Below are 13,501 nucleotides of genomic sequence, written 5' to 3'. Positions count from 1 at the left end.
CACGTAGACAAGACCACGGTCAAACAATGCTTTGGACGGGGTTGATATATTAAACCAAGTTTAGAGACCTCGATGTACGCTTTACAAGTTCGTGGATCTAAGTGAAACCTTATGACAAGTTTAAGGGCCACTAGTGCATTTTATTCTTTTTTTCCATGTTGGGCTCAAATTCACACACTACTACGAAACTCCTGATAAGAAACGCCCTAAACTTGGCACATAGTATGAGACTTTTTCGGTCCTCCCGACCCTTCAATGGGTCTAAAAGTAAAAAAATGACACCTATAATATTATATAGGTGCCGGTTTATTAAAAAACCAACACTAATAATATAAATGACGGTTTTCCTAATAAACCGACACTTAGGCTGTGTTTGAGGAGGAGATAGAGAAGATTGGAAAGATACGCAAAACAAGGTGAGGTATTAGCGCATGATTAATTGAGTATTAACTATTTTAAATTTAAAAATAGATTAATATTATTTTTTAAGCAACTTTTCTAGAAATTTTTTTCAAAAAACGCACCGTTTAGTAGTTTGGTAAGCGTAGGCGTGGAAGACAAAACAAACAATCTCACAATCACCCAGGGCCGAACGCAGCCTTATATGTGAGATATAAGTGCGGGTTTTTAAATCAACCGGCATGGACGCGAGCGAGCAGAGCCAATAGGACGCAAGCACTCTAGAAAAATCTACACGAGACTAGTCTTCTCTCCGCCCTCTCTCTTGTGCGCGCTTTTCTCTGCTTTCTTCGCCCCTCTCACATTCTTCGCCTCCCTCTCCGGCTCCAGCACATGGCTGCTTCTCTGTGTCGTCTTCCTCTAGCACGGTGGCCTTCGGATTCAGTCGAGAGGATAGCGGAACAAGCGGGAGGAGTCTCCGTCGAGGCCACCGAATTTACCCCATGCCACCTCCTCCAACACACCGGAGAGGAGAGGGAGGAGGCGGCGCAAGCCAACCGCCACCATCACGAGCTCAGGTTGCTGTAGCCAGCCATCACGCGCACTGTTGCCTTATGTGCACCGTTGAGGAGAAGGGTAGGTACACGTCATGCAGGGGACTTCTACACCACCACTGCCCATTCACTAGATCTGGTGCTCAACATTTTTTTTCTGATATGTTTGGTTTTTTCTTGTTCATGTTGTTCTTTCCCTTTTGACGCATGCAAATGATCTGTGTAATTGATTTTAATTGGAGGAATGATGGAATTTGTTCGTTTGTGTCAAAATTTGTGATTTGGTTTATATGATTTGTGCTATTGAAGAACAATTTGGGATTCATGAAGAATAATTTAGGATTATTTTGTCATTTTCTTTACTGCAAGCATAGGCTCAAGACGAGCTGACTTTTTTTTTGGAATCGTGCAACTAATCGGTACCGGTTCTCAATTCGGCACCGATGAGCCTTCTGATCAGTGCCGCCTCTGTGATGCCGGTTGGAAAATACAGCATATATGTAGGTTTCCATGCGGCACCCATTAGATTTTGTGTAGTAGTGACATTTGAATGGGCTTTATCGCCCTAAATTGATGCCCTTTTTGACCCAATTTGGTTGGAAAATAGTGTGGCCTTGGAAGGTCACAATTATGTCGTTGCATTAAGCACTGACGCTCTTGTCCCGGTTATGATTTGCACCTTTTTCTTTTTAATAAAAAGGATTAAAATCCGATCTTTACATCCAACCTGATGTAGACAGCCAACGCACCATCTTTCTTATGCTGGCCATGATCTATGTTGCTGTTTTTGCATTGTCATTCGTTTGCTCTTATCCCTTGGCTGTCCCATCGTCCATTTCAAGTTCTGCATATGATCTCTCCATATATATACATACAGCTGAGCTGATGATGGTTATCGTTCTGAACTTCTGATGTTGCTGTTCAAATTTCTTGTATATCTTCTAAGGCATGTACGCGATGGGCTGCTAGCCTACATCCTTTGAAACGACAATACATATATGAAGAAAACCGTATAGTCTCTCCAATCAAATTTATTTGATGTTGAAAAGGTACTAGTTTACTACCTCCCCAAGTGTATGGTAGTATGCTGTTTCAGTTTGGCATCTCAGTGTTTTTTTATATACGTATATCGCAAACTCCACCAACCATGCAAATTCCTCATGGTTGACTTGAGCCAGCCAAACACATGTTGTACTTGTTTAAGCAACAGGAGATAATGGCCAATAAAAGTGGCCACCCCCACCCAGTGCTGTCTTAATCTGAATTTGACCAGCATGCATGCTCAGCGTCGTTGCCGTGTAGATATTCCCCATCAGATCACTCGCTCTCCTCTTATTCCTTGTCCCAACTCCAACTGCAGAGGAAGCTACCAGCAATTCTCGTCTCCATGCGTCCCCAGAGCTATGCATTTCTTGGCCTTGTTCTTCTCCTCTTCTCCCTGCTTCCTCTTGCTCCATGCTCTGCTGCAAATCTAAATAATGATACTCTCCTGGCTGGCCAAGCGCTCGCCGTCGGTGACAAGCTCATCTCGAACAACGGCAAGTTCACCCTCGGCTTCTTCCAGCCAGACGCAGGCACCAGTAAGTCATCTGATACTAGCACCAATTCCCCTGGCTGGTACCTTGGCATATGGTTCAATAAGATCCCAGTTTTTACTACTGTATGGGTTGCCAACAGGGAGAGGCCAATCACTATCCCTGAGCTCAATCTAACACAGCTCAAATTCTCATCAGATGGCAATCTTGTCATCTTTAACCATGCCACTGAATCCATAATCTGGTCCACTCGCGTTATTATCGATAGTCATAGGACACAAGAAACCAGCAGCACGAACACGAGTGTCGTTCTATTGAACACCGGAAACCTTGTGATAGAAAGCACAACAAATGTAGTGTTGTGGGAAAGCTTTGACTCCCCAACAGATGTTGTGCTCCCTGGTGCCAAGTTTGGTTGGAACAAGATCACTGGCCTGAACCGTCAATGCATCTCAAAGAAGAGCTTGATAGATCCAGGTCTTGGCTCATACAGTGTTGAACTAGACACTAATGGTACCAAGGGGGTGATCCTCATGCTCCGCAACCCTCCTAAAGTGTATTGGTATGGTCTAACATCACCAACTCTTATACCAGAGCTCAGATCCCTGCTAGCAATGGATCCACGGACGAGAGGTTTGATCATCCCTACATATGTTGATAACAGCCAAGAGGAGTACTACATGTACACTTTATCCAACGAATCGCCTTCTTCGTTCCTCTCACTGGACATGTCTGGTCAGATCATGCTCAATGTATGGTCAGAAGCTAACCAGTCTTGGCAAATCATATATGCCCAGCCTGCTGATCCCTGCAACCCATTTGCTACATGTGGACCTTTTACCATCTGCAACGGCAATTCAAATCCAGTATGTGAATGTATGGAGAGTTTTACTCGAAAGTCGTCTCAGGATTGGGACCTTGGTGATCGGACAGGAGGATGCTCCAGAAATACTCCATTAGATTGCACTATTAGCGGTAACAGGACAAGTTCAGCAGACATGTTCCACCCTATAGCTCATGTTAAATTGCCCTATGACTCTGAAAGCATACAAGATGCCACCACTCAGAGCAAATGTGCACAAGCCTGTCTCAGTTCCTGCTCATGCACTGCTTACTCCTATCAGAACAACATATGCTCTGTCTGGCATGGGGATTTGTTTAGTGTAAATCAGAATGATGGCATTGAAAATCATTTCGATGATGTTCTTTACCTCCGCCTTGCAGCCAAAGATTTGCAAAGTTTGAGCAAAAACAAAAGAAAACCAATTGTTGGAGTTGTTACAACCATAAGCATTATTATTCTTGTGTTACTAATAATGCTCATGGTGTTGGTAATGGTTTGGAGGAATAGATTCAAGTGGTGTGGTGTGCCATTACACAGAAGCCAAGGTGGTAGTGGAATTATAGCCTTCAGATATAGTGATTTAGACCATGCTACTAAAAATTTCTCAGAGAAGTTGGGAGAAGGAGGTTTCGGCTCCGTGTTTAAGGGAGTGTTGAGGGACTTGACTGTTGTAGCAGTGAAAAGGCTTGATGGTGCCCGTCAAGGCGAGAAGCAGTTCAGGGCTGAGGTGAGCTCAATCGGATTGATCCAACATATCAACCTAGTCAAGTTGATTGGTTTCTGCTGCCAAGGTGACAAGAGGCTACTTGTTTATGAACACATGTTAAACGGTTCTCTTGATACCCATCTGTTTCAGAGCAATGCTACTATACTGACGTGGAGCACGAGGTATCAAATAGCCATAGGAGTTGCTAGAGGACTTTCCTACTTGCATCAGAGTTGCCACGAATGCATCATACACTGTGATATTAAGCCACAAAACATACTTCTCGACGAATCATTTACTCCTAAAATTGCAGATTTTGGGATGGCAGTATTTGTAGGAAGGGATTTTAGCAGAGTTCTGACTACATTTAGAGGAACAGTTGGATATCTTGCCCCGGAGTGGATTAGTGGTGTCGCAATTACACCAAAAGTTGATGTTTACAGCTATGGTATGGTGTTGCTAGAGATCATATCAGGAATGAGAAGTTTACCTAATGTACACAGTAGCAACAGTCATCATGCTGCTTACTTCCCTGTGCAAGCCATCAGCAAGCTTCATGAGGGAGATGTGCAGAGTTTGGTGGATCCACGTTTGAGTGGCGACTTCAATTTAGAAGAGGCTGAAAGGGTTTGCAAAGTTGCTTGTTGGTGCATTCAAGATAATGAGTTCGATCGGCCGACAATGGGTGAAGTGGTCCTGGTTCTTGAAGGTCTACAGGAGTTTGATATGCCCCCTATGCCAAGACTACTTGCAGCTATAACGAGATCTTCTAATGTAGCTGAGATGTAAAAACAATTCAAAATCCTCTAATTGCTAAAATGTACTGTATAATGCTACTCTTGTATTTACATTTTTTTTTCTTTAATGACAGACTTTTGTAAGCAACGGTTGTCGATGCACAGTGAGAAATGTGTTTTTTGTTGACGGTATAGTTGACATAATGCTTAAATTGAAATAGGAAGTTGGTATATTGGACTGCTTACTGCTTGCTTTAGAGATAGGTCCTTGCTTTCTCTGCTAGAAATGAACCTCCATGATAGATTAAAAAAAATAGACACATAAATGGGATGAACAAAGAAAGCTCAAAACAAAGCCACTTTCAGCTTATTAACTCTTCTCAATAAAAAGGTTTCATCCTATCGGCCCATTTAGGCCTTGTTTGCCTATAGGGGAAATTTTCCTTAGGTTGATCCACCCAAGAGGGCAGATTGGGTTGATCCCCTCCTACCATCCAACCCCCCTCCAATTCCCCTCCCCTGAGTATTGGTGTTTTGTCTGTTGGTTCATGAGTACACAATACAACAAGCAAAGGAACCCATTGACACTGTACAAACTGCACATCCAAAAGAATGGCACTAAGAAGAGCCATTTTGGATGTTAATACATCACAGCAGTAAGCATAAAAACATTAAAAAAAAGCATATAAGATTTGGGGGCTAAAATGTGCACAAGAAAGCTGAAATATGGTAACAGGAAAATTACTAATAGTGAATGGTAAGACCATGACTATTTGTTATATACTTGTACTGTTTGGTAGTAGGCTAGCAGCTCGAAACAGTGTATATTTACTTCAGTTCATGCCCTATGATAATATATGTTACAAGCAGGGAGATATATTATTTGCTGATCTTTTAAGTCCATGTGGTGGAATGGCAATGAATTGCAAGTTGCAAAGCGCTACAGTATACTCTTTATTATCAAAACCTATTAACAGAATGATATATTCATTATTAATGAATTCATTCAAGATATTCATATAGATATACAAAAAAAAATAGTCGTCTCTCTGTGTGTGAAGCACACCATAGAAGTAGATGAGCAATCTGATAGAGTTAGCATCATGCGTCCTTAGACTTTATGAAAGATAGTGTTTTGCCAGAAGGTGTTGTAGGTTATAACACATTGGAAAATAAATGGAATTGAAGAAAATATTGATGTTGGTACTTGGTAGTATGATCCAAATGAAACAGTGATAACAAAGAAAATATTGCATAGGATTTCATCGTTAACACTTTTAATGGTCTTTTCTTAAGGTGATTAACTTTGCACAAAAGTGTGTTGGAGAAAGAACAGAACAAGCAGTGGCATTGCTCAGATAAAAAAAATTTCAGGAAACCAATTGATGGTCTAGTTGAACTGTAAAGTAGAGCTTGTCATAATAATTATCCCATGGATCACCATTCTACCAACATTGATAAGATGGAGCTTAACAAGAGAAATCCAGGACTGAAGATACAAAATGAACGATTTACTCAAGTGCATTTCGTTATTAGGTGGAGTATATACTTAACTCACTGCGGTGATTTCAGTGAATTTAGTGCATGCGATCCGGATCTCCCGCAGCTCGCGTGTATACATACAGATCCAGATCCTGCACTACCGCACCACACAACACAACCCCCAAGCAATATAATCACCATAATAACACTGAAGAATCTAGGGGGGGGGGGGAAAGAAAGTAAGGGGCAAATGAGAGAGGAGTGAATGATGAATGCGGCGGAAAAGCAGAACTCACGGGGACGGGATAGGAGATTCGCATCCGGGGAGGAAAAATTGGAAGAGGAGGCAGGCAGACGCAGGCATGGTTTACTGCGGTACTGGCTCTACAGGAAGAGAGGCGGCGACGATGGCGGAGGGAGGAAGGTGGACGCGTGGTGTTGCCACTGCTACGACTAAAAAACAACAAGGCAAGTCAATCTTGATCTTAGAGCATCACAACAATATCCTTAAATGAAACCCAATTTTAAAATTAAAATTTATTTTATAAAAGAATTGCTCCAACAGTTCCATAGAGATGTATCCAAAAATTAGAATCTCATTCTCCTCCTTACTCGCTCTCCACAAGTCAGGAGACACTCTCACTTTCAATTTCCTTCGCTCTCTACAAGTCGGTCAGGAGACACTCTCACTTCCAATTTCCTTATAGCAAAAGGAGATGGCGACAAGTGGAGAGATCGCGCGCGTGGGAGGGGATGGACAAAGCGATTTTCTTTATTATATGTTGGTAGTTCAGTGTGGGTTCACTTTTTATTATTGGAAGTTAATTTAAGATATTTGTTAGAAATAAAAATCTATTTACACCTTAAAATCAAATTAGGAATTTCAAAAACAGAATTTTAAAGATAAAAGATTTTTGGGTATCGTGCTCTTTACCCCCATCAACTTTTACAATCGATCTATCTTTAATCCTATCTTACTATAAAGTTATCCTCCACTAACTCCTTAAGCTTAACATGCAAAGATGCCACATCATCATCCATTAACAAGATGCCACATCATCATCCACTAACAATCATCACATTTAAACATCATGCAAACATGCTATATCTTTATAGTTTTTTATAGTTTTTATAATTTAAGAGCTTTTCAAATACAAACATATTAAATTAAATTATCATCCAGTATAATTCACATAATGTTTCAATGTAAATCCTTATTATGTTTATGATATCCTATATACTTATATAGTTCATCTTCACTTAGTGCTTAAATGATTAATCTATGGTCTAAATTATCTTTCTCCTTTTTTTCCCTTAATTAAGTCATATCACATCAATTGTTTTTAGCCTTTAGATTATTAATCTACGGTCCAAACTATCTCCCTACTTTTCTTCTTCCATAAAGTCATACCACCTTACTTTTTATTTTTGAATCACCATTCTACATTTTATTTAAATTTAAATTATCATAAACCGCATTAATTTACTTAATCTGATGTTATCTAGCTATCTTACATGTTATTTTTTTATTGTTATCATACTAAATTCCCGCAGCAATGCGCGGGGTTTCACCTAGTATATATATATGCCTCTCAACAACTTAGAGCATCACCAACAAACTAGGTAAATTCCATCCCCAAAAATTTAAATTTGAGAATCATAAACGGATTTTGATATGTGAAAAAGTGATCCTTCCAAGGGATTGAGTAGGACTTATTAAAACCAAAACGTAGGCCCATACTATACACTACTAACGGAAATCACTTTATATTCCTCCTCCCGCATGATCACAATAACAAAAATTAAGTTGGAGAATTTTTTTTCCTTACGTGAGATAGCTATGGGACTCTATCTTTACTTAAAGCTTTAAATCCACCAGCTTATAAATCATATAAACCAAAAAACTAACTTAATAACCAAAAAACAATAAAACTAAACTAATAGAAGACTTTTGTTATCAAACAAGGCCATAGTCCATGAAACTATTGATGCTAACATTACGTTGTTGCGAATGGTACGAGGGTTCAGATAAAACGCTACCACTGGATAGCATATTGCAACAGTGATATCCATAGATATCATGTTATAGAACGAGTAAATGCATATAGTAGTATTTCTCATTTTTAAATTTGAAAATATATGTTAGGTAGACCTTTTGACATATGTTGTTAGCAGTCGTGAAAAAAGAGCTAGCTGGGTGACCAAAGGCGATGAAGAGACATGTAAAATTAATCGTGAAACCAAATTCCTCAATTTTTGGCCAAAGATTGTTTTATCGTATAGTACAAACACTATTGGAGAAGTGATCTTTACCCAAATGGCAAAAATCACATTAGTCCCGGTTCAAATAAACCAAAAGAATATGTTTAGTCCAGGTTCAAAAGCCAGACGAATCTTTTTTTATCTTTAATCCCGTTACCAACCAGGACTAAAGATCATTTTTAATCCAGCTTCAAACAGTTATCAGGCTGTGTCTGGCCCCAACTATCCTTAGTCCTGATTGATAACACTAACCAGTACTAAAATCAACACTTTAATCCTTGTTGTTCATACCAACCGGGACTAAACAATAAAAAAAACGGAAGAACCGAGCCGCACGGGGGAGAGAGCTGCGTCCTTATCTTCTCTTTCTCTCCCTCGCGCGTCCTTATATTCTTCTCTTTCTTCTTCTCCTCCTCCCCCTCCCCTTGTCCTCCCCTCATCCTCTTCTCCTCGTCCCGTCGGGAGCAGGAGCAGCATGCCTGGCCCGGTTCTTGGCAGTGGGTGTGGCTCGAGAGGTCGTCGGCTTCGGCGCGGCAGCTAGGGCGCGGCGGCGGGTCGCGGAGGCGCAAGAGCGGGAGGGCGATCGCCTCCGTCGGTAGCGGCGGCGGTGGTGGTGGGCTAGACGATGCTGGCGTCATCGTCTCGCCAGGTGGAGCTCGGCATCGGCTTTTGCCTTGGCGTGGCAGCTGGGGCGCGGAGGCGCAAGAGCGGGAGGGCGCTTTTTTCCGCCGCCGGTGGTGGCGGTGGTGGTGGGCTGGACAGCGCTGGCATCGAGCTGCATTCGATCTATGAATGAATAATGGATGATTTTGTTGTGATGCCGTTGCATGTAGACCTGTGGTTTGTAGACTTTTTTTAGATGTTTTTTGAATTTGTAGATGATTTCGTTGTTGAGTATGTTCATTCGATTTTGTGGATGATTTTGTTGTTGAGTATGTTTTTGTGAATTTGTGGATGTCAATTTGATGTGGGGATTTAGGGATGTTGGGAGCAACTGGCATGGCTCAAAATCAATACACAAGTAGTAAAAAATAATGAAAATAAAAAGAAAAAACATTTGCCACATGGCGCTACAATCTTTAGTCTCGATTGGTGTTAAAGGGGTTGTAAATCGGGACTAATAACGATGGATTCCCTAGTAGTGGAAGCATGAGATGCAAAAGGATCACGCTTGTGAAGCTAGCAATTCTCATAAAATTCTAGTCAAATTTCCTATAATTTTCCTCGTTACGACAACAAAAATGATGATGGAGAAGCTGTTTTGCAGGCCAGCAACCGGTTGATGCCCCATCATTTTCCTCTCCCTTTTGTTTCTTTCAACATATACATATTGCTGCCTTCTTATTTTCTTCCATTTTCTTATTTAGTATACTCAGTATATATTAGCTTTACTAGCCTGATTAGACTAAGACATACTACCTTCGTCCAAAATATCAAATTTTAATTATATATCTGAGCATGTGCTAAAAAAAGTATATTATGGGACAAAAAAAATAGTTTTTGCCCCAAAAAATGCCCCTTTTTAACAGGTCTTTGCTTTTTATCAGGTCTTACTAGATAATTTATTAATTAATATATTCAGTCAAGACCACGTCAATATAACGATGGTATATCAGATAGGGAAAAGGGGAGAAATTCTAGTCCATTTGCGACTAGTAGCATATCGCTAGCTACGGCACCTGCATGGTTCGTTTTCAGTGAAACAACCAAAGTGTTATTGTTAAAAAAAAAGTGTTGAAGTGGAAAAAAAGAGCGAGATATCGATGCATGTCATGTGTGTGCTGTAGCTAAGTAGGAGTCGTGGCTACACAAATTAAGTAGTACGTCACAGGAAAAAGATCATTTTTTTTCCGGTGGGCTGCATGCTTCAGAAAACCACAATCGATCAGAGGAAAAATTAGGTGTGTCCAACTGTCCAAAATAAGTTAAGGACCGTGAAAGCAACACCCTGCCCAACTCTCTTCCTGCTTTATATGATCTTTTTCTTCCATTTCCTCTCTATGCATAACTTCATTATATATTGACAACATTTTAGTTCGTTTTACGCAACGTTCTTTTCCTATTGATTTTTATCCTCATTTCTGGCCATACATACAGGATACAGGTTAGTACTTAGACATCACGGTCTTTTTAAATGTATGGTTGGTCGCTTCTAATATTTTGTTGTGATATTATTAGAAACACCGATAACACTGAAATATTAGGAATTGCCAATGCGATATACTGATAAAATACTCCTATCTTCTATTAATATATTAGTCAAAAAACTAATCAACATCATTAATATAATAACTGAAGAAGGGAGTCACGTTTTTTATTAGGTAATAGTTTGTTTTTACCCCGGAACTGGATGAGAATCCATTTTCCTTAGTAAAAACAGTCTATTTTTCAGCATGAATATTTCTTTTCGTTGTAGACACCGCCCTATTTAATTAGAGCTAATTAACACAATCGATATTTCCACCAACTTTGATTGACAATGTTCTTGAAAATGTCATGTTGAAAGTGCTTTTGTTAAACCATCATTGTAGTTCCCTGTCCTTGTCTCCATCTTTCTTTTTAAAAAAATATCTTACATAAGAGAAAACATATATGCGAGCGAACAAATCATGTGTTCCAGCTGAACGACTTTGCTATATATTACGTATGTTTTTTTCATTTGACATTGGTTAGTTTAAAAGAGGATGGAGGTCGTATTACACAACATATTTTTAACAGGCGCAGTGCTCCGACAACGGGGAAGTGCAGACCCTCTTTTGAAGATTTGATTAGAGGCAGGTTGTGACTGAGAGTGATCGGTGCTAAGAAGTGTGAAAAAAAATATACAAAGAACGAAACACAGGGAGTATACAGGTTTAGGCCACCCGGAGGTGTAACACCCTACTCTTATAATTTTTTTTCTACTATCAACACCGAATGATACAACACGAACAACAACAGTAGGGTGTTACAACCCCGATTGGCCTAGACGTGTATACTCCATGTGTTTTGTTATTTGTATATGATTTCTTTTTCACACTTCTTAGCACCAATCACTCTCAATACAACCTGCCCCCCAATCGAATCTTCAAGGGAGGAGGGATCTACGCTTCCCTGTTGTCGGAGTACCGCGTCCCTGACAGCTTAGAGCTTGCCCTATGATTCATGGCCTGGTTTCATCTCAAGTGATCTCCCGAATGGATAGGGTTGCAGGGTTAAGGTTAGGGGAGAATAAGGTCAGGATGAGAAAGTGAGATGTGTTTGTCGGCTTAGAGGGATAGCTAGGACGATGGTTGTGTCGCCTCAGCAGTGGGAGATGATGAGGATGGTGGGCATGTGTTGAAGCTAGAGCAACACGAGATGGTGGAGGCCAACGGTGTGGGAGCATTGGAGCCGAGTACAAAGGAGGAGAATTGTGGAAATGAGGTTGCGAGGAGAAGAGAGCCATGTTGCCAGGTGAAACTTGCCAAAGATGGAAGAGGGCGACGATGTGGGTGTATCAGAGCTTAAAAGATTGAGGATGGTGATGCGGAGGTTGCAAGAAGGAGAAGATGTCGAAAAGGGGAGCAACGTGGTTTGGTGGGGCATGCGAGCAAGGCAACTGTTGGTATTTCTTAACGACATTACTAGAAATACAATTCCCAGCAATGGCGCAGAAATACTCCTGGTATATTATGGTTACAGAGTTCATCCGCAAGCGCACGGATATACCATTGTAGCATTTCACCCGAGAGTATTCCAATGGTATCGTATTTATTTAATCTCGTGGAAAGATTATAGTAGAGAGAACCTGACTAATAATTTATATGTTACTTGTAATAATCATATTCTAAGCAGGGGTTAAGATAAATCAAGGGTAGAGTGACACACAAGCAGGAAGCATACTCATTCTCATATTGAAATATCTAAGCTAAGTGGAAAGAAAAGAGAAAGAGAATATATTCCTATACTTCTAGTATACATAGTATACATATACATCCTAGTTATCTGACATACTAGCCAATACCCTCTATCCAATGCCCTCCTGGTACTTCGAGAAGCCACCCCTAACTGCCGAGTTCCTTACGACAGCCAGTCATGACCATACAACCGGGACTAAATACGTAGGAATACCCTCCCTAGGAAATTAACTTAGGACTATATACATGCGCGGAGGAATACCCATATTAATCTATCACCATCAGCGGCCCACCTCTCATCCGCAGCATATAACCCAAAATAATGATATTCCGTAATCTAGACACCACACCTAAACTACCAGATACTACTCTAATATCATCGTCATGACATAGAGTATTTGCATAAGCAAACATTATACCCGTACCAAAGCATCTCCCAAATAAGCTAGCAGTATAATCAGTATAACATGAACATAATGTAAAGTTGGCATTCATATACTCGGAAAGTATTTCAATACCATAAATGACATTTATAAAGAAGAGTATTCTAATAAAAGTACAAAGCTTACAAAAGAGAAGAGAAGAGCTACTAGAGCTATACCCAAACTCTTCCGAAGGCTTCCGGACTCCGATTTCTACTCTATTCCTATTCAACTAGCTTAAGAACACCAAACTAATTAAACTTGAGAGAATATGAAAGAACTTTGCTTGAGGTGTGTGAGTGAAGTGAGAAGAGGAGCTCCTTTTATATGCAGGTAATGACGGTTGTGATGGTTGGAATGGTCGGTAATACCCTCCAACCGTCATTAGGGATCAATCCCAGCCGTCCATCAAAACCCTGCATCCATCGGTGCCACGGGAGGTTCGGCCGAACCATGGGCTAGGCCCACCTGGTCCAAACTCGGCAGGTGGCCTCCTCTGTTGCTCCTTTATACAGACTTGTGAATTTTGGTCTAATTCATCGTGTCAATTCTGAGTTCTTGGCCCATTCATGCATAAGTCTGATTCTCGACATCGTCCGATTGATTTATCGTCTGATTTGATGTCGATTCTCCTCCACTTAATGATCATTCTCTGCAAAAGTTTAGTGAACCAAAAACTAGT

At 40.6% G+C, this 13,501-nt stretch overlaps 1 protein-coding gene and 1 long non-coding RNA gene across 2 annotated transcripts; one reads left to right on the top strand and one right to left on the bottom strand.

Moving 5' to 3' along the window:
• Window positions 1–2,287: 2,287 nt before the first annotated feature.
• LOC4334898 (G-type lectin S-receptor-like serine/threonine-protein kinase At2g19130) lies at window positions 2,288–4,987 on the top strand. Its single transcript, XM_015780571.3, has one exon. The coding sequence runs from the start codon at window positions 2,341–2,343 to the stop codon at window positions 4,825–4,827; it is 2,487 nt and encodes an 828-aa protein (XP_015636057.1). The 5' UTR covers window positions 2,288–2,340; the 3' UTR covers window positions 4,828–4,987.
• Window positions 4,988–6,143: 1,156 nt separating this feature from the next.
• Window positions 6,144–6,712, bottom strand: LOC136356279 (uncharacterized). The gene is made up of 2 exons (XR_010740985.1): window positions 6,554–6,712; window positions 6,144–6,409 (listed from the first exon to the last, which is right to left on the bottom strand). It is a non-coding gene; the product is annotated as an uncharacterized lncRNA (long non-coding RNA).
• Between the last annotated feature and the right edge of the window lie 6,789 nt (window positions 6,713–13,501).

Source organism: Oryza sativa, chromosome 4 (genome assembly GCF_034140825.1).
Source record: "Oryza sativa Japonica Group chromosome 4, ASM3414082v1".
In the NCBI taxonomy this organism is placed as follows: domain Eukaryota; kingdom Viridiplantae; phylum Streptophyta; class Magnoliopsida; order Poales; family Poaceae; genus Oryza; species Oryza sativa.
This window is presented reverse-complemented; position numbering and strand designations above follow the sequence as displayed.